The sequence below is a fragment of the Amblyraja radiata genome, chromosome 39, assembly GCF_010909765.2.
Source record: "Amblyraja radiata isolate CabotCenter1 chromosome 39, sAmbRad1.1.pri, whole genome shotgun sequence".
NCBI lineage: Eukaryota > Metazoa > Chordata > Chondrichthyes > Rajiformes > Rajidae > Amblyraja > Amblyraja radiata.
In genome coordinates, this window is record NC_045994.1 from 7,976,871 (window position 1) to 7,998,532 (window position 21,662).

The 21,662-nt window shown below is 47.9% G+C and overlaps 1 protein-coding gene across 2 annotated transcripts in view; it reads left to right on the forward strand.

The window, feature by feature from the left end:
* The window catches only part of adam28 (ADAM metallopeptidase domain 28), a 57,756-nt gene extending 42,965 nt beyond the window's left edge, over positions 1-14,791 (forward strand). The window contains exons 15-24 of one of the 2 annotated variants that reach the window (XM_033013834.1): positions 176-275; positions 1,075-1,240; positions 1,537-1,605; positions 4,663-4,735; positions 5,793-5,898; positions 9,622-9,712; positions 12,097-12,165; positions 12,766-12,840; positions 13,391-13,447; positions 13,866-14,791. In XM_033013834.1, the coding sequence (XP_032869725.1) occupies positions 176-275; positions 1,075-1,240; positions 1,537-1,605; positions 4,663-4,735; positions 5,793-5,898; positions 9,622-9,712; positions 12,097-12,165; positions 12,766-12,840; positions 13,391-13,447; positions 13,866-13,898 (839 nt within the window). In that variant the 3' untranslated portion in view covers positions 13,899-14,791. Of the gene's footprint in view, positions 1-175; positions 276-1,074; positions 1,241-1,536; positions 1,608-4,662; positions 4,736-5,792; positions 5,899-9,621; positions 9,713-12,096; positions 12,166-12,765; positions 12,841-13,390; positions 13,448-13,865 lie in introns of both variants that reach the window. The other variant, XM_033013835.1, reaches the window with a different exon arrangement.
* The last annotated feature ends 6,871 nt before the right edge of the window (positions 14,792-21,662 follow it).

Consider the following 21,662-nt stretch of genomic DNA (forward strand, 5'->3'; position numbering starts at 1 on the left):
TCATAATGCTGTGGAGCAGGCCCGATGGGCTGAATGGCCTGATCCTCTCACTGCCGTTATCTTCTGTGCTCCGATGCTGAATACCACGGAGACTCAACCGCATGTAAAAGTTCACATTGATCAGTCACGTACTTCGTGCCGGCTAATCTTGGGAGTTTTCTCTTTTTGTTATCAGGGGCTCGGACAGCACCTAGACAATGTTTCCAAACCAACACAGGGGGCTCGCAGTACAGTTACTGTAAGAAGACAACCACGTATCGACCCTGCAGGGATAAGTGAGTGTTAAAATGGTGAAACCATCACATCAAATATTTTACACTTGCCCATTTATAACTTGCTGATTGCTCGGTGTAGCACACAGTCTCCCTCTGTACACGCAATGTGTGTTCCAGTTGCACAGTGGCGCAGCGGTAGAGTTGCTGCCTTACAGCGCTCACAGTGCCCGAGACCCGTGTTCGATCCCGACTGCGGATGCTGTCTGTACGGAGTTTGTACATTCTCCCCGTGGGTTTTCTCTGAGATCTTCGGTTTCCTCCCACACTCCAAAGATGTGCAGGTATGTAGGTTAATTGGCTTGGAGTATGTGTAAATTGTCCCTAGTGTGTGTAGGATAGTGTTAATGTGCGGGGATCGCTGGTGGGTGCGGACTTGATGGGCCGAAGGGCCTGTTTCCGCGCTGTATCTCTAAAACTAAGAAAAAAACGAAAGTTGCCCATTTATTTCCTTGTCACCTATTCTCTCTCACAGAATCACAGGAAGGAACTGCTCGACCCAAAACGTCACCCATTCCTTCTCTCCAGAGATGCTGCCTGTCCCGCTGAGTTACTCCAGCATTTTGTGTCTGTCTTCGATTGAAAGCAGCATCCGCAGTTCCTTCCTACTCAACCGATTTCAAGTTTCCAAAGTCAAATCTCAATGCTGAAATGTCTATCAGCCCCACACTGTCAATGGATTTTGGGAGGGAGAGATGTGGGTTATCACTGGCCTTTCCTCCTGTCCGTCACTGTAGGGAACTGAGGATCGGTAGGTGGTGTCTGGCAGTGCGTTACCTCTAACATTCTCCTTCCTCCCCAGGGACATAATGTGTGGGCAGCTGCACTGTAACGGTGGCAACACAAGGCTGCCATCTCTCAGCACTGGGACAATAACCATTAGAAGTCAAGTGTGCAAAGTTGTTCTGGACCGGGATGGAGTTAACCCAGGATTAGTACACAATGGCGCAAAGTGTGGAGACAACAAGGTAATGAGATGCAGACACAAACAGCTGCAGATGCAGGTTTGTACTAAAGATACGCTGGTATAAGTAACTCAACGGGCCAGGCAGCATCTCTGGACAAAAGGGATGGGTGACATGTCTGGTCGGGACCGTCTGAAGAAGCATCCCGACCCGAAAAGTCATTTATTGAATTTCTCCAAAGATGCTGCCTGACCCGCTGAGTAACTCCAGTACTTTGTGTCTTTTTACTCGTCATTCAACTTCTGCGGTTCCTTGTTTCTACATTTTGAATGCTCATTGTAAATCTGCCCTCTCCACAGATGTGCGTGAACGCAGAATGTGTCGAAGTCCGATTGAAGAACTGCTCCAGCAAGTGCCCTCAGCATGCGGTAAGGTTGATGCTTGGCCTGGCCACGTTTGTGCCTCTCCATCTTCCACAGGGTCCTTGTCTAAACCCTCCGGCGTGGTCTACCCTGGGACTTGGCATTAGGCAGGCGCTGCCTAAGTCAACAGGCACCCTGTTCACCATCTCAGTCCCTGCTCAGCTACAGTACTATGCAGTGGTGTGTGGGAATTAAACATAGAACATAGATCAAACAGTAAGGCCCAGAACTGGCCCTCCCAGCACACAATGTCCACGCCAGTCATGATGCCAAGTTAAACTAATCTCATCTGCGTGGACATGATCCATTTCCCTCTATTCCTTGAACAGCCATGCGCCTCGCTAAAAGCCTCTTGAACACCACTATCGTATCTGCCTCCACCACCGTGCATTCCAGGCCTCCACCACTCTCTGTGTCAAAAGCTTCATTAAACTCATTAAATCTCCATTAAACTCTCCCCCTCTCACCATATAGCTCTGTCTTCTAATGTCGGATATTTCCACTCTGGGAAAAGGTTCTGACTGCCTACTCTATGCCTCTCATCTTTTTATGCGCTTCTATCTAGTCTCAACCTCTCCTATCATCCCAGCATTAGTCTGGAGTTTTCAGGGACTGAATAGAAACATAGAAAATAGGTGCAGGAGGAGGCCATTCGGCCCTTCGAGCCAGCACCGCCATTCATTGTGATCATGGCTGATCGTCCCCTATCAATAACCCGTGCCTGCCTTCTCCCCATATCCCTTGATTCCACTAGCCCCTAGAGCTCTATCTAACTCTCTCTTAAATCCATCCAGTGACTTGGCCTCCACTGCCCTCTGTGGCAGGGAATTCCATAAATTCACAACTCTCTGGGTGAAAAAGTTTTTTCTCTCCTCAGTCTTAAATGACCTCCCCTTTATTCTAATACTGTGGCCCCTGGTTCTGGACTCGCCCAACATTGGGAAAAAAATTTCCAGCAGCTAGCTTGTCCAGTCCTTTTATAATTTTATATGTTTCTATAAGATCCCCCCCCTCATCCTTCTAAACTCCAGTGAATACAAGCCTAGTCTTTTCATTCTTTCCTCATATGACAGTCCCGCCATCCCAGGGATCAATCTCGTGAACCTACATTGCACTGCCTCAATCACAAGGATGTTCTTCCTCAAATTAGGAGACCAAAACTGTACACAATACTCTAGATGTGGTCTCACCAGAGCCCAATACAGCTGCAGAATATAACTGAACAAGCAATACAGCATGGAAAAGAGCTATGTCCACACCAGCCACCAAACTCCTAGTGACATAAATCTGACACTATTACCACTTCTACTCACCCCATATTCACATCCGCTCTCTCCACCATCTACCACTCACTCGCACACTAAGGGTGATTTACGATGGCCGATGAACCTATAACCTGAGGCACAGTGTCACAGCAGGTAGAGCTGCTGCCTCGCAGTGCCAGAGACCTGGGTTTGATCCATATCTCCGACGTGGTCTCTGTAGAGTTTGCACCTTCTCCCGGTGATCGCACGGGCTTCCTCCGGGTGCTCCAGTTTCTTCCCACATCCCAAAGACGTGCTGGTTTGTGGGTTGTATAGGAATGAGCTGCAGATGCCGGGCAGGGCCTGGCGCGGCCTTAATGGCCGCGGGACTTGCCATCGCCCGCCGGGGGCTTTGACATCGGGAGAAGAATGGAGAGACTAGACTTTGCCTTCCATCACAGTGAGGAGGAGATTCACTGTGATGGATGTTTGTGTAAATTGTGTTGGTGTGTGTCTTGGTTCTTTTCTTGTTGTATGACTGCAGAAACCAAATTTTGTTTGAACTTCATTTGAGGTTCAAATGACACTAAACGGTATTGTATTGTTTGTGTTGTATTGTAAAATGCTGGTGTAACGCAGCGGATCACGCAGCATTTCAGGAGGAAAGGAATCGGTCACGTTTTGGGTCGGAAGCAGTCGGAAAAAGGATTCCGATTAGAAAACTCACCTATTCCTTTTCTCCAGAGACGCTGCCTGACCTGTGGAGTTACTTCTGCATGTTGTATCTATAATTCAGGTTTGTAGATTAATTGCTGTCCAAGGGTGTGGGAATTGAACCTGAATCTTTGGCACTGTGTGACTCTACTCACTGTGCCAACGAGCTTACAGATACTTGCAGAGAACATTCAATAGGAAAGTCATGGGGGAAAAGGTGCTGGAGAAGGGTGGCACAGTGGCACAGCGGTAGAGTTGCTGCCTCACAGCGCCAGAGACCCAGGTTCCATCCTGACTCCGAGTGCTATCTGTGCAGAATTTGTACAGTTTTGGGTTTGGAGTTTGGATTTTCTCCGGGTGCTCCGGTTTCATCCCACATCCCAAAGACGTGTGGGTTTGTAGGTTAATTCACCTCAGTAAATTGCCTCTATGTGTAGGATGCGAAAGTGGGATAACATAAGAACTAGCATATGGATGATCGATGGTCGGCATGGATTCAGTGGGCCGAATGGCCTCTATTTAAAAAAAAACATGGGTGAGCATTCCTTTTGAATGCAGTGTCTTGCAGCCATCTTTTCTAGTTTAGTTTAGAGATACAGCACTGAAACAGGCCCTTCGGCCCACAGAGATCGCGCTGACCAGCGATCCCCGTACACGAACATTATCCTACACACACTGGGGACAACTTACAATGTTGCCAAGCCAATTAGCCCACAAACCTGTACGTCTTTGGAGTGTGGGAGGAAGCCGAAGCACCCGTAGAAAACCCACGGGGAGAACGTACAAACTCCATACAGGCAGCACCTGTGGTCAGTATCGAACGTGGGTCTCTGGCGCTGCAAGGCAGCAACTCTACCATTGCGCCACTGTACAGTCCAGTGAGCGAGGAACAAAAAAAGAAAGGCTTGATCTTTTACAGCAAGTTTCCTACCTTCTCTGGCATACCACCCATCCCAGCAGTGAGTTTATACTGAAATACAGATGCCATGTTCGTACTAAAGGGCCATGGTGGTGGGACATTGTGTTAGAGTGCCCTCTGTGTGAAGTGTTTAGGAATTGCTCAGTATTTGGTTCCTCATTGCATCTTCATGTTTGGTTTTCACAGACCTGTAACCATCTGGAGGAGTGCCAGTTCATGGCGGGCTATAGTAAACACAGCAGCATTTTCCCTCTTACAGGTAACGTTACCACAAGACTATCGCAAGTCAAGGCCGCGGTTCCCCCATTGAGTTTGATAATCCCCACTTCACCATGTTGCTATTGTATCTGCCCCCCCCACTCAGAACCCTGAATCACCCCTTCCCCACAAAACCACCCTTTGTGAAAATGAAACATCTTTGCCGGAAATCCGAACTAAATGAGTGAGGGTTTGCAGAAAACAAATACCTTGGCATAAATGCCACTTGTTTTCTTAGCCTGAGTGCAATTGATCACTGACTCAATGGTGCTTCAATGCAGCTTTTATTGTCACATGTGCAAAGTGCAAACACACGTTGGAATTCTTTAATTGAGCCAGAAACCATCACAATCTGCAAGAAACCTTTCGACAGGTACATGATAGGTTTAGTATGAAATGGGCCAAACGCTTCCTGGTGTGTAATGTAGATGTTCACAGAAAGCTGGAGTGACTCAGCGGGACAGGAGAGAAGGAATGGGTGCTGTTTTGGGTCGAGCCACTTCTTCAGATGTTGGTTGGTGTGGGCAGGTTGGTCCGAAGGGCATGTTTCCACACTGTATGAGTCTATGCCCACGACTTTAATCTCATCGGTTCTTGCTGTGGATGGATGGGAGACTTAAGGGCCTGTCCCATTTTCGCGCCATTTGCGCGAAGTTTTCGTGAATCCCCAAATCCTAGGGCCCCACGCGACCACGCATCACCACACATCACCACGCACCATGCACGCACCATGCACGCACAATGCACACCATGCGCGCGTAATGCACGCCGTGTGCGCATAATGCACGCCATGTGCGCGTAATGAACGGCGTGCGAGCGTAATGCACGCCATGTGCATGTAATGCACGCCATGCGCGTAAATGATGTCACGTAAATGACGCGCAAATGACACCCAAGTGGAACAGGCCCTTTACATTGTATAACTCAGCTGTAATAAGCCCATGGTCCTAGGTAATAACCCAGTGATAAACCACTCTACTGCTGCAACCTAAACTCAAGGTAACTATGAACGGCTGTGTGTCTCGGGTGTTAATGTGTTTTTGCTTCATACCCTGCAGTAATAGTGATCATCATTGTGGTTGTGATACTGATCATTGCCATGATTGGAGTGGGATGTTTCATATACTGGAGGAGGTACAAGGCAAAGAGCCCGTCCCTGCCACGGTGAGTCACCCTGCTGAAGGGCCGGTTGTCTTTTGTCCACCTCGCTCACAGCCGGGTTGCTGAGCTTGGAGTCTTGGCCTGTCTCCTGTAGCCCGGGCCACAGTACAAGGTGGTGCAGCGGTAGTGTTGCTTCCTTACAGCGCCAGGGAGCCGGGTTCGATCCCGACTATGGGTGCTGTCCGTACGGAGATTGTACGTTCTCCCCGTGACCTGTGTGGGTTTTCTCCCGATGCTCCGGTTTCCTCCCACACTCCAAAGACGTGCAGGTTTATAGGTTCACAAAAATGCTGGAGAAACTCAGCGGGTGCAGCCGCATCTATGGAGCGAAGGAAATAGGCAACGTTTCGGGCCGAAACATTGCCTATTTCCTTCGCTCCATAGATGCTGCTGCACTCGCTGAGTTTCTCCAGCATTTTTGTGTACCTTCGATTTTCCAGCTTCTGCAGTTCCTTCTTAAACAGGTTTATGGGTTAATCAGCTTCTGTAAATTGTCCCTAGTGTGTAGAACAGTACTAGTGTACGGGGTGTGTAGGATGGAACTAGTGTACGGGTGATCGCTGGTCAGCGTGGACTCGGTGTGCTGACGGACCAGTTTCCACCCTGTATCTTTGAACCAAACTAAGTAACCGCAACACCTCCAACTCAGAACCGTGGACTCAAGTTATACTCTTGAGCCTTGGGTCCAGATTGCAGCTGACATCTCAGAGTTGAAGGGGTGCAACAATATTGGAGGTACTGCTATTAAACTGAGGCCCCTCTCTCCTGTCAATAGACAACAGGTGCAGGAGTAGGCCATTCGGCCCTTTGAGCCATTCATAGTGATCATAGCTGATCATCCACTATCAGTACCCCGTTCTTGCCTTCTCACCATATCCCCTGACTCCGCTATCTTTAATAGCTCTCTCTAACTCTCTCTTGAAAGCATCCAGAGAACCAGCCTCCACTGCCTTCCGAGGCAGAGAATTCCACAGATTCACAACTCTGGGTGAAAAGGTTTTTTGCCATCTCCGTTCTAAATGGCCTACCCCTTATTCTTAAACTGTGGCCCCTGGTTCTGGACTCTTCTAACACCGGGAACATGTTTCCTGCATCTAGCGTGCTAAATCCCTTAATAATCTTATATGTTTCAATAAGATATGAAAGAATCAGGGAGCTCCCATGCCCATAATCTGGGACGACAGATGGCACAATGGGCTAAGTGTTCGGCTGGCGACCGGAAGGTGGCCGGTTCGAATCCCGCTTGGAGTGCATACTGTCGTTGTGTCCTTGGGCAAGACACTTCACCCACCTTTGCCTGTGTGTGAATGTGTGTGAATGTGTGTGAGTGATTGGTGGTGGTCGGAGGGGCCGTAGGCGCAGAATGGCAGCCACGCTTCCGTCAGTCTGCCCCAGGGCAGCTGTGGCTACAGAAGTAGCTTACCACCACCGAGTGTGACTGAGGAGTGAATGAATAATGCGATGTAAAGCGCCTTGAGTATTAGAAAGGCGCTATATAAATCCCATCCATTATTATTATTATAATCATCCCTCAGTCTATGTGACAGGACTTGATTACCCAGTCAATCTGCTGCTGCTGCTGCCTGATGTGTTGTAGACACATTGCAACATCTCAAGATGCAACATGGCCCGAGTGGTTTAACAGGCTCTGTGATTTATTCTGCGTCCCTTGCCTGACACCTCTACCACAGTCACCGTCAACCCTGGCCTCAAACCTACCCCTCTCCACATCTAAACACACTGAGGTTATCTGACCTGCAGAATGGCGGTGATCCCCTGTCCCCAGCCTCAGACAGAAAGGCAGGGAATGGTGAGAGTTAGTGGATGAGCAGGGAAGGAGTGGCTCACTCTACTCAATATAATTGCCCACCTATTCACCTCAGGCACTCACCAGTTCCACTCTCAGATGAGGGGCGGACGTCCTGCTTTCTGCTATCAAACACAGCTCAGAACTTCATTGGGTAGTCATTGATTCTGAGTTTAGTTTAGCTTAGTTTAGCTTAGTTTAGCTTAGTTTAGCTTAGTTTAGTTTAGTTTAGTTTAGTTTGGCTTAGTTTAGCTTAGTTTAGCTTAGTTTAGCTTAGTTTAGCTTAGTTTAGTTTAGTTTAGTTTAGTTTGGCTTAGTTTAGTTTGGCTTAGTTTGGCTTAGTTTAGTTTAGCTAAGTTGTGTTTAGCTTAGTAAAGTTTGGTTAAGTTCAGCTAAGTTAGGTTAAGTTAGTTTCTGTTTTGTTTAGCTCAGCTTAGCTTAGTTTAGCTCAAGTTAAATTAGGTTAATTTAGTTTAGATTAGCGTAGCAGTTTAGTTTAGATCGGTTTATTGTTACAGTGAAAAGCTTTTTACTTGCAACTATTGTAATTCAATCAGTGGAAAGACTGTACATAATTACAACCAAGCTGCCCACAGCGTAGAGATACAGGAGAATAACGTTTAGAGCAAATCCAGTAAAAGTATCCGAGGGTCGCCACTGAGATAGATGGTCGGTCAGGACCACTCTAGCTGGTGATAGGATGGTTCAGTTGCCTAATGACAACAGGGAAGAAACTATCCCAGAATCTGAGACTGTGTGTTTTCACACTTCTGCACCTTTTGCTTGATGGGAGAGGGGACAAGAGGGGTGAGACTCGTCCTTGAGTGCCTCTTGCTGCTGTTTATAATATGTTCCTAGTTTTCAGCTTTTCCAAGATATATATGAAAATCCCCGCGAAATGCAGCTATTCTCACGTTCCCATGAAATGTAGTTAGTTTAAAGTTTTCTTCAAGGGCTTCTTGCTGCTTATGCAGCAATGAGGGAGGCACAGCAGTAGAGCTGTTGCCCCACAGCGCCAGAAGACCAGGTTCGATCCTGACCTTGGGTGCTGTCTGTGTGGAGTTTGCACATTCACCCTGTGACTGCATGTTTTTCCTCCCAGTGCTCTGGCTTCCTCCCACATCACAAAGGGTAGCATTAGGAGGATTTGGGCAGGTGGGACTAGTATAGACGAGACATGTTGGTCAGCGGGGCCATGTTGGGCTAAAGGGACTATTTGCACCCTGTATGACTCCATGTGTGTGTTTGCAGGTTATTTGGCCTTTGTAACATTGCCCCTAATTGTTGGGAAAGAATGAGAATGTGGGATAGCATAGAATTAATATGGGTTATCAATGGTCGGCTGGGACTTGGTGGGACAAAGGGGCTTTTTCCACGCTAGTATCTCAAAACTAAACTGAATTAGACGTTACCCAATGTCATGTTGATATGTGGTAGAGATATCTGGCTTCCAAACCTTGACCCTTGACGCTGGGATCCGAAGTTTTGCTGAAGGTAGACACAAAATGCTGGAGTAACTCAGCGGGACAGGCAGCATCTCTGAGAGAAGGAATGGGTGACTTTTTGTGTCGAGACCCTTCTTCACAATGAGAGTCAGGGGAGAGGGAGTCTAGAGATATGGATGGGGTAAGGTGTGAAATCGACAGATTAAAGCAGACTTTGATTAAGAAATCAACGGTTCATTGTTGACCGAGGCAAAGGTGACAATGAGGAATATAATCAGTAAAATTAATTGGAAGGACAGTGAAATTAGGAGAAGTAGTGGGGGGGAGGGATGGAGAGAGAGAGAGAGAGGGAAAGCAAGGGTTAGTTGAAGTCAGAATAAATCAAGGGAGATGCCGCTGGGTTGAAAACTGCCAAAGCGAAATATGAGGTAATGCTGTTCCCATTTATTGACGATCATCTGATTCTGTTCTTAGGTTCCAGTCAACAACCTTCGGACTCACAAACCCAACCTTCGCAGGAAGTGCACCAGCCACACCACAGATGCAAAGAACCCACAACCCTAAGGCAAGTCCGAGCAATGTTTCGATCTGCTGTCTGATGATCAGAGCACTCCTGTCTGAAGAAGGGTTTCGGCCCGAAACGTTACCTATTTCCTTCGCTCCATAGATGCTGCTGCACCCGCTGAGTTTCTCCAGCATTTTTGTGTACCTTTGATTTTCCAGCATCTGCAGTTCCTTCTTAAACACTGTTGTGGCTTTATTGCTGAATTAGTGTTCCAGAGAACTACTACCACACTGAAGTCATGAATCCACATCCTTCAATTTGAGTTATGTTTTTTTTTAAAGCAAAAAATTAGGAAAGACTTTAAAAGTTGCCCAACTGTGTAAAACTCTGATAGTCCAGCATCCTCGCAACTTTAGTGGCGTTACACAGGAGTATAACGTGGATATGGGGAGGATGTTTCCACTAGTGGCAGAGTCTATGACCAGAGGTGAGGTGGAATTTCTTCAGTCGGAGGGCGGTGAATCTGTGGAATTCATTGCCACAGACGGCTTCTTCTTTCGTGTGGCGTGCACAGCCTAAAGTTGTAGGACAACTTGTACTATTTGATCTTCTGTTTGTGCACGTCGAGTTGATTGCATTAGTTGAAACAGGGCGGACCACGTGAAGGTTGCAATCTTCCACCCCCCACAGACGGCGATGGGGGCCAAGTCAGTGGATGCTTTTAAGGCCGAGATTTATGATTAGTACGTGGGTCAGGGGTTGTGGGGAGAGGGCAGGAGAATGGGGTTGAGAGGAAAACACAGATCAGCCATGATTGAATGGTGGAGTAGACTTGATGGGCCACATAGCCAAATGCCCCCGTCCCACTTAGGAAACCTGAACGGAAACCTCTGGAGACTTTGTGCCCCACCCAAGGTTTCCGTGCGGTTCCCAGAGGTTTTTGTCAGTCTCCCTACCTGCTTCCACTACCTGCAACCACCTGCAACCTCTGGGAACCGCAAGGAAACCTTGCGTGGGGCGCAAAGTCTCCAGATGTTTCCGTTCAGGTTTCCTAAGTGGGACAGGGGCATAATTCTGCTCAAATAACTTATGAACTTATAAGACCCTTTACAGTGAACCTGGTGATTTTAAATGGAGCATGGGAACTGTGGACTTGATGAGGTGAAAGACAGCACCCTGGTCCCCAGTGAGGAGAAAGGGGCCCTGATGAGCTGATAAAAAAAGTTGGAAACAGGAGGCACAAGATGTGCTGGAATCTGTAGCAAGGTTAGGAGAGCAGTGGGAGGTACTCAGTCCAGAAGAGGTTTACTAATCTATTTCTGTGTGGAGTTTGCACGTTCTCCCTGTGACCACTTGGGCTTCCTCCAGTTTCCTCCCACATCCCGAAGACGTGCAGGCTTGTGTGTTAATTGGCCTCTGTGCAATTGCCCCTGTTGCGTGGGGTGTGGGTGAGAAAGAGGGATAGCACAGAACCCTTGTCAGCTGGCCAGCCATGGGTGGATCCAGGGGAGGGAGATACATTGGTAGATGGAGTCGGGTTGGTGGAGTGGATCGACACAAAATGCTGGAGTAACTCAGCGGGTCAGGCAGCATCTGTGGAGAGTAGGAATGGGCGACGTTTCGGGTCGAGACCCTTCTTCAGACTGATGTCAGGGGAGGGGGCGGGACAAAGATAGAATGTAGTCGGAGAATCGAATGGTGAAGATCTATGGCCAGTATGGATCTGGAGGGCCAAAGGGCCTGTTTCCAAACTGTACCTTTCTAAATTAGAATGGAGAAAAATCCTTCATTACACGAGTGGCCTATTTATCAGCAAGAGAGAAGGGTAGGCAATATTACAATATATATGGAGCAGCACAGTGCTTGAGCTGCTCTCTTAAACAGCCAGAGACCTGAGTTCAATCCTGACTATGGGTGCTGTCTGTATGGAGTTTGTAAATTATCTCCCTATGACCAGGTGGGTTTTCTCCGGGTGCTCCGGTTTCCTCCCACACTCCAAAGACGTGCTGATTTGTAGGTTAATCGGCATCGGTAAAATTGTAAGTTGTCCCTAGTGTGTATTATAGTTAGTGCTAGTCTGTGGGGTAATTGCTGGTCGGTGTGGACTCGGTGGGCCGAAGGGCCTGTTTCTGCACTACGCTGGATGGATTTAAGAGAGAGTTAGATAGAGCTCTAGGGGCTAGTGGAGTCAAGGGATATGGGGAGAAGGCAGGCACGGGTTATTGATAGGGGACGATCAGCCATGATCACAATGAATGGCGGTGCTGGCTCGAAGGGCCGAATGGCCTCCTCCTGCACCTATTTTCCAAAAAAAATAATAAAAAAATCTCTATCTATCAGAGTAGGGTAAAACTCTGCCAGTTGTTGAGACTAAAGGTCATCCCTTCCCATTCTCACCTGCCCCTCTTTTCTCTCTTCTCACTAATTCTTGCTTCAAATTGCAGGGTCCAATGCAAGTGGCTCCACCCCCTCTTCCTTACGCCAGGGCACCTCCTCCTCCTGCACCTGCCAAGGTAAGTCCACGTGCCACCACTGGGTTATTCTGGCTCCATCGGTCCACAAACACCATCAGTTCATTGAGGATAACCTCTCATTTCAGAGCACCATTTCTTGTAGTCATTTGCTTCTCAAAGTCCAGTGTATGAGTTTAGTTTAGAGTCATCGAGTTATCGAGTCGTACAGTGTGGAAACAGGCCCTTTTTGGCCCAACTCACCCACACCGACCAACATGTCCCATCTACACTAGTCCACCTGCCTGTGTTTGGCCCATATCCCTCTCAACTTGTCCTATCCATGTACCTGTCTAATTGTTTCTTAAGAGTTATAATAGTTGCTGATGTATATACCTCCTCTGACGGTTCGTTCCGTACACCCACCACCCTTTGTGTTTTGTTTTCATTTAGTTTTGTTTCGTTTCGTTTTGGTTTATCGTCACATGTACTGAGGTACAATGAAAAGCTTTATGTTGTGTGCTATCCAGTTAGAGAAAATACTACACTTGAGTTCACAGTGAACAGGTACAGGATAAAGGGAGTCAAGTTTGGTGCAAGATAAAGTCCTATTATTGGCTTTTCCTTCAAGATAACCTCACTAATTCTCACGTTATATTCCAGGGTCGAATGACTACCGCCGCTCCCCCCTTTCCTCCATATGCCAAGCCACCATCTGCACCCTTCCCCCCTGCCAGGGTAAGTCCACATCCCAGCAATGGGTTGTTACCAAAGATCGCCACCGAGTGTTATGCCCCTGTCCCACTTAGGAAACCTGAACGGAAACCTCTGGAGGCTTTGCGCCCCACCCAAGGTTTCCGTGCGGTTCCCGGAGGTTTTTGTCAGTCTCTCTAATGGTCGAAAGTGGTTTCCGCTTCTTCTATGTTCCGGCGATTATTTAAAAAAATTTATAAAATTCAAAACCAGCCGCGACTAAAAATAGGTTGCTGTTTTAAAAATCGGTAATTTTTTAGTCAAAGCCGGTTGCGATGCTAGTTGAAGGTGGTTGCCGGAGGTTGCAGGTAGTGGAAGGTAAAACGGCAGAGGAACATAGAAGAGGAAACCACTTTCGACCATTAGGGAGACTGACAAAAACCTCCGGGAACCGCACGGAAACCTTGGGTGGGGCACAAAGTCTCCAGAGGTTTCCGTTCAGGTTTCCTAAGTGGGACAGGGGCATTACAACTCGGACAAAAGCATCGGCTGATCAGACTTAATATTAATATTATTTCTCGTCTATTTCTTCCAGCCATTTCCACCTCAAGCTCCAGTGAAGAAGCCGGTTTTGCCTCCACCATCGGCCAAGGTACTTCAACCTGATTAGCAACTTACACAGAAATAGGTTGAGCAAGTAGATAGTAGCTCAGGACCGCTCGCTAGTTGTCGGTAGGATGGTTTAGATGCCCGATAACAGCTGGGAATAAACAGTCCCTGAATCTGGACGTGTGCGTTTTCACACTTCGATACCTCTTGTCTGACTGGCCCCCTGGTTATGCTGCTGGCCTTGCCGAGGCAGCATGAGGTGTAAATGGAGTCGATGGAAGGGAGGTTGGTTTGAGTGATGGTCTGGGCTGCGTCCACAATTCTCTGCAATTTCAAAATGCTGCGGGTTGGGCAGCATCTCCGGAGAAAAGGAATAGGAGACATTTCGGGTCGAGACCCTCCTTCAGACTAGCGTGTCTGTTTTAAGGAACGTACTGAATGTACCAATATCTTCTTTCCAGGTCTTGATGCCTCCAACCAAAGCGAGAAACTGAACATCAGACGGGAACCGACTGCTCCAACCTCCCAGTTACCTGCAGCTTGTATTATTTGTTCCGTTTATTTATATGTGGTCGCAGTGAAATTCGCAAAGCTTTTTTCTTCTCTATTTATTCTGTTGATTTATAGCCAAAGATGCAAAGCAACTGGACTCCTATATCTCTACCTTGGCCGGGGAATGGGCTGGAGAGTGCATGATGTACCAATAGTCTCTGCTAATGATCAGTCCGATGTTACATTGGAGATTTTTCATGTGTGCAAAGTGGCGATGTTTTTATAAGGGCCAGAGTGAGAGAATGCATGTTTCTTGTGGAGTGAAGGGCAAGGCAGGTGGGAATAAGGAATCCCTAGAGAAATCGAGGCTTTGGGCTGGAAAAATGGAGGAGGCATGGTGTGTAGGTAGGAACTGCAGATGCTGGTTTACACTGAAGGCAGACACAAGATGCTGGGGTAACTCAACGGGTCAGGCAGCATCTCTCGATAAAAAGATTATGTTTCCGGGAAGTTGGTAACAGAGGAATGAAAAGGTACAGATAAGTGGAGGCCAATTCACTGGATGTTTTCAAGACTGTGTCTGATTACTGATTGTGGATGATCAGCCATAATCACATTGAATGGCGGTGCTGGCTCAAAGGGCCGAATGGCCTGCTCCTGCACCTATTGTCTACTGTCTATTGTCTAGAACAAATCGGAGCACCAAGGAATGAACAATGGTCCATTGCTGGCAGTGGAGGAGGTGATAACGAAGGGATGCGAACAGTGACACTAGCAGGACAGCTAGAAACATAGAAAATAGGTGCAGGAGGAGGCCATTCGGCCCTTCGAGCCATTCATTGTGATCATGGCTGATCGTCCCCAATCAATAACCCGTGCCTGCCTTCTCCCCATATCCCTTGATTCCACCAGCCCCTAGAGCTCTATCGAACTCTCTCTTAAATCCATCCAGTGATTTGGCCTCCACTGCCCTCTGTGGCAGGGAATTCCACAAATAGGGTGGGGGAGGGATAGAGAGAGAGGGAAATGCAAGGGTTACTTGAAATTAGAGAAATGCAGTTTAATTCCGATAACTGAGGAATGGCATTTCGGGAAGTCAAACCGGAGCAGGACCTTTATATAGGACCCTGGGAAGGGCTGTAGAGCAAAGGAACCTACATGTATAACTACATCATTCCCTGAAAGTGGTTTCGCAGGTAGATGTGGTGTAGCAGAAGGCATCTGGCATGTTGGCCTTCATCAGCCAGGGGAGTGAGTTTAGAAGTCAGGACATTACATTACAGTTGTACAGCATGCTGGTGTGACTACACTTGGAGTATTGTGTTCAGTTATGGTCCCACTGCTATAAAATGCCATCAAACTGGAAAGGTGCAGAGATTTACGAAGTTGTTGCCAGAACTCGAGGGATTGAGCTCCAGGGAGGTTGGGCAGGCTAGGACTTTTTTCCTTGGAGCGCAGGAGGCTGAGGGGTTGATCTTATAGTGGTGTATAAAATCAGGAGGTGAATATATGGGGTAAATGCAATCTTTCTTTTCAGGGTAGAGGAATCAAGAACTAGAGGACTTATATTTAAGGGGGGAGAGTAAGGATGTAATAGAAACCTGAGGGGCAAATGTTTCATACAGAGCGGTAGGTATATTGAAAGTTCCACGAGAGGTCACACCACTGCCATTGTATATAGCCTTATTTCTTGGGGTGGCACAGTGGCACAGTGGTAGAGTTGCTGCCTCACAGCGCCAGAGACCCGGGTTTGATCCTGACTACGGATCCTGTCTGCACGGAATTTGTACGTTCTCCCCGTGACCTGCGTGGGGTTTTTTCCAGGAACTCTGGTTTCCTCCCACACTCCAATGACATACAGGTTTGTAGGTTAATTGGCTTGGTATCATTGTAAATTGTCCCTAGCGTGTGTAGGATAGTGTTAATGTGCAGGGATCGCTGGTCAGCGCGCACTCAGTAGGGCCGAAGGGCCTGTTTCCGTGCTGTATCTCTAAACTAAAATAAAAGTATTGATTGCGGCAGGCACAATAACAATATTTAAACAAATATTTTGACGAGTCATCTTCTTCTTGCGTGTGGCATGCACAGCCTAAAGTTGTAAGACAACTTGTTCTGTTTGATCTTCTGTTTGTGCACGCCAGGTTGATTGCATTCGTCGAAACAGGGTGGACCACGTGAAGGTTGCAATCTCCCACCCCATTTTGACATGTCAAGGATAGGAAAGGTTTAGTGGACTAATGGGACTAGCTTAGATGGACATCTTATGATATTTCCAAGCTGTATGGCCGACTCTATTTGACATCCCATTTAAAGGTGGAGGTAATGTGCAATTTATTCTCAAATAAAAATAATCAAACAAAAAGTCCTTGTTTTCTATTTATTCTCTTGTCATTGTTGAAAAGGCCTCCTGTGAACATGACCATGTTGATTTCTCCAGCAGAATAATTCACTAAACTATCCAGGTCTGTGTATCAGGAGGATATATTGGCCTCAGTAGATGTAATGAACATAGGTAATCAATAAGATCATAGGGCATGAGACCACATCTGGAGTATAGCGTACAGTTTTGGTCTCCTAATTTTAGGAAGGACATCCTTGTGATTGAGGCAGTGCAGCGTAGGTTCACGAGATTGATCCCTGGGATGGCAGGACTGTCATATGAGGAAAGATTGAAAAGACTAGGCTTGTATTCACTGGAGTTTAGAAGGATGAGGGGGATCTTATAGAAACATATACAATTATAAAAGGACAGGACCAGCTAGATGTAGGAAAAATGTTCCCAATGTTGGGCGAGTCCAGAACCAGGGGCCACAGTCTTAGAATAAAGGGGAGGTCATGTAAGACTGAGGTGAGAAAAAACGTTTTCACCCAGAGAGTTGTGAATTTATGGAATTCACTGCCACAGAGGGCAGTGGAGGCCAAATCACTGGATGGATTTAAGACAGAGTTAGATAGAGCTCTAGGGGGCTAGTGGAGTCAAGGGATATGGGGAGAAGGCAGGCACGGGTTATTGATAGGAGACGATCAGCCATGATCACAATGAATGGCGGTGCTGGCTCGAAGGGCCGAATGGCCTCCTCCTGCACCTGTTTTCTATGTTTCTATAAGAGCAGAATTAGGTCATTCAGCCCATCGAGTCTACTCCGCCATTCGATCATGGCTGCTCTATTTTCCCTTAATCAAGAAGCTATCAATCTCCGCTTTAGAAATACCCTATTACTTGGTTCCCACAGCCACCTGTGGCAATGAACTCCATAGATTCACCACCCTCTGGCAACCTGACACCCTTCCCCCATCCACTCTATCCAGGCCTTTCATTATTCGATAGGTTTCAATGAGTCCCCCTCATCCTTCTAAACTCCAGTGAGTACAGACCCAGGGCCATTGAACGCTCCTCACACATGTGCCAAAGATGTCTCTATGACTCTAGTTGGCATAGACTCCATGGACCAAATGGATGTCGTTAGGAAATACATGAACGTACACAGGATATGGAAACTGCAGGGATGGTGAGATGACAGCTCAGCTCTGACTGACTTGGTTGATCAATGCTGTGGTTTGGTCGCATGGAGCTGTGACGTTGCTGCACAGTGCAATTGCTCAACGTGGTCAGGCCAAAACAGCTGCACCACACGTATCCAACATCTCCCTTTGAGGAGACCACGTTGATTCAGCTGTGGTCAGCAGAGGCCGTGGCCTTGTGTGATGCAGTGTGACTCAGAGCCCAACAACTAGAGCACAGAAATCAAAGCCCGGCCACAGGACACAGGGTTCTGGTGAAATGCCACCGGAACACGACTATAACAGGAGGTCTGATGGAGGGACCGAGAGCAGGAGGTGGAGAGGGTTATAGACAATAGGCACAGGAGTAGGCCATTTGGCCCTTCGAGCCAGCACCGCCATTCAATGTGATCATGGCTGATCATCCTCAATCAGTACCCTGTTCCTGCCTTCTCCCCATATCCCCTGACTCCGCTATCTTTACGAGCCCTATCTAGCTCTCTCTTGAAAGCATCCAGAGAACCTGCCTCCACCGCCCTCTGAGGCAGAGAATCCCACAGACTCACCACTCTCTGTGAGAAAAAGTGTTTCCTCGTCTCTGTTCTAAATGGCTTGCTCCTTATTCTTAAACTGTGGCCCCTGGTTCTGGACTCCCCCAACATCAGGAACTTGTTTCCTGCCTCTGGCGTGTCCAAGCCCTTAACAATCTTATATGTTTCAATGAAACATATAGGATTGGTTCAATGGTTCATTATTCTCACATGTACCTGGACACAGTGAAATTATTGTTTGTGCACAGATCAGTAACGTTATTGCCCAATGTATGTACAATCCCCAATTGAGTAGAGAACGTATAGAAACAGACCACTGAGTACACATATGATACGATACAATGCGATATATGATACGATAGAACGATATTATCCCAGGAGGGAAATTAATCTGCCAATGGTCATTAAACACAAGAAACATGAAATATGAAATTGAAATGATGAGTGGAAAGGATTGGGGATGTGCAAAGATTATGGGGGGGGGGGGGGGGGGGGGGGGGGGGGGGGGGGGAGAGGGAGAGGGAGAGGGAGCATCAGTCAGAAGGGGGAGAGTGCAAGAGTCCCCAGGTTTGGGCACCATTCTCAGAGTCCCAGCTGCGGCTGGCCATGAAGGTTTGTTGCAGACGTGGGCATGATCTGAATTGTCCTTCTCCTCGCCCGGCCACCTTCAGCCTTCGTCTAAACAACCATTTGCCTTGTGAGTGAGCAGAGGGTCGGCACTGCCACTGCACGGCCCCTTCCTCAGTAACATGTCACAACGTGCAGCATTTGCAGCCTGTGTGCTTTGAGATGATTACTGGTGGCTTGTTTCAACAGGAGAACAAAGTTAGGTGCAGACACAAATGCTGGAGTAACTCAGCGGGACAGGCAGCATCTCTGGAGAGAAGGAATGGGTGACGTTTCGGGTCGAGACCCTTCTTCAGACTGATCAGTCTCTCGACCCGAAACGTCACCCATTCCTTCTCTCCAGAGATGCCGCCCGCCCCGATGAGTTACTCCAGCATTTTGTGTCTATCTTGTTTCAAACCAGCATCTGCAGTTCCTTCCTACACCCAATGTTTTATGTGGTTAGCGCCCTTAAAATCTCACCGCTGATGATGAAACCATCTTGTGTTTCTGTAAGAGATGGTTCGTGTTGCTGGGACAAGTGCTGGAAGGTCATTAACAGCAGAACCTGCCCTCATGATGAATAATGATAGGAGAAGATCAACTCCATGGCTTTTGGACTTTGCACTGAGGTCCACGGGAAAGATGTGGAAAAAAAGGAGAGAGATGTGTGCAGGGCAAGGAGCCCATCACAAAGTGCTGGAGCAACTCAGCAGGTCAGGCAGCATCTCTGGAGGACATGAATAGGTGACGTTTTGGGTTCGGGATTCTTCCTCAGGCCTTTATGTAGTCTGCTCTCACTGCCTCCCAGTTCCTTTGGCTCAGCACCTGACAGCTTTGCAAACCTCTTGTAAAACCAACACAATGATGTATTCCAGCGAGAGTTAGATATAGCTCTTAGGGCTGAAGGAATCAAGGGATATGTGGAGAAAGCAGGGACAGGGTACTGAATTTGGATGTACAGCCATGATCATATTGAATGGCGGTGCTGGCTCAAAGGGCCGAATGACTGGCCTACTCCTGCACCTATTTTCTATGTTTCTATAATCAAGGACAAATCTTCATCTTCTTCCCTCTCCGATTGATCAAGAGGTACAAAAATGTGAAAACGCACACCTCCAAATTCAGCAACAGTTTCTTCCCACCTGTTATCACCTAGTTAAATCCCCAACTAGACAGTGGTCCCAAGCTTCTATCAACATCAGTGGAGATCCTTGGACTTTACTGGACTTTATCTTGCACTAAACGTTCTTCCCTTTAACATGTACACTAAGGATGGCTCGCTTGTAATCATGTGTAGTCTTTCTGCTGACTGGTTAGCCCGCAACAGAAAATACTTTCATTGTACCTGGGTACATGTGACAATAAACCAAACTAAGTGGCAGGAGAAACCACACTTTGTGGTTTGTCCTGACACCCAGTGGACCCAACCGGTACTGCAATGCAAAGGTCTCTATTCCAACCAGAACTATCAGTCTGAAGAAGGGTCTCGACCCGAAAGGTCACCTATTCCTTTGCTCCATAGATGCTGCCTCACCCGCTGAGTTTCTCCAGCATTTTTGTCTACCATAAGAACGGAAGGAATCCGAACAGGATTCCCGGCATCCCCGGGCGCGTGCTCAGGGCCTGTGCTGCGCAGCTGACAGACGTCTGGACTGACATCTTCAACCTGTCACTTGCCCAAGCAGTTGTCCCCACATGCCTTAAAACCACCTCCATCGTGCCAGTGCCAAAAAACTCCACTGCGGCAAGCCTCAACGACTTCTGCCCAGTTGCACTTACCCCCATCATCACCAAGTGCTTCGAGTGGCTGGTCCTGGCACACCTCAAAAGCTGCCTACCCCCCACACTGGATCCCTATCAGTTTGCCTACCGCAAGAACAGGAGTACGGAGGATGCCATCTCAACGGCACTTCACTCCGCCCTCTCCCACCTCGACAACAGAGACACTTACGTAAGAATGCTGTTCATCGATTACAGCTCAGCATTCAACACCATTATACCATCAAAACTGATCACCAAACTCGGTAACCTGGGCATCGACCCCTCCCTCTGCAACTGGATACTGGACTTTCTAACCAACAGACCCCAGTCTGTTAGGTTAGGCAAGCACACCTCTTCAACCCTCACCCTGAACACCGGCGTTCCACAGGGCTGTGTGCTGAGCCCCCTCCTCTACTCCCTCTTCACCTATGACTGCACACCTGTACATGGTACTAACACCATCATCAAATATGCAGATGATACAACGGTGATTGGCCTCATCAGCAACAACGATGAGTCGGCCTACAGGGAGGAGGTCCAGCACTTAGCAGCATGGTGCGCTGACAACAACCTGGCCCTTAACTCCAAGAAGACCAAGGAGCTCATTGTAGACTTCAGGAAGTCCAGGGGCGGCACGCACACCCCCATCCACATTAACGGGACGGAGGTGGAACGTGTTTCCAGCTTCAGGTTCCTGGGAGTCAACATCTCCGATGACCTCTCTTGGACCCACAATACCTCAACTCTGATCAAGAAGGCTCACCAGCGTCTCTTCTTCCTGAGGAGACTGAAGAAGGTCCATCTGTCTCCTCAGATCCTGGTGAACTTCTACCGCTGCACCATCGAGAGCATCCTTACCAACTGCATCACAGTATGGTATGGCAACTGCTCTGTCTCCGACCGGAAGGCATTGCAGAGGGTGGTGAAAATTGCCCAACACATCACCGGTTCCTCGCTCCCCTCCATTGAGTCTGTCCAAAGCAAGCGTTGTCTGCGGAGGGCGCTCAGTATCGCCAAGGACTGCTCTCACCCCAACCATGGACTGTTTACCCTCCTACCATCCGGGAGGCGCTACAGGTCTCTCCGTTGCCGAACCAGCAGGTCCAGGAACAGCTTCTTCCCGGCGGGTGTCACTCTACTCAACAACGTACCTCGGTGACTGCCAATCACCCCCCCACCCCCCGGACACTTATTATCACTTATTATTATTTATTCAAATCATTTGCTATGTCGCTCTTCCAGGGAGATGCTAAATGCATTTCGTTGTCTCTGTACTGTACACTGACAATGACAATTAAAATTGAATCTGAATTTGAATCTGAGGAGTCGGCCACTTGATGTTAG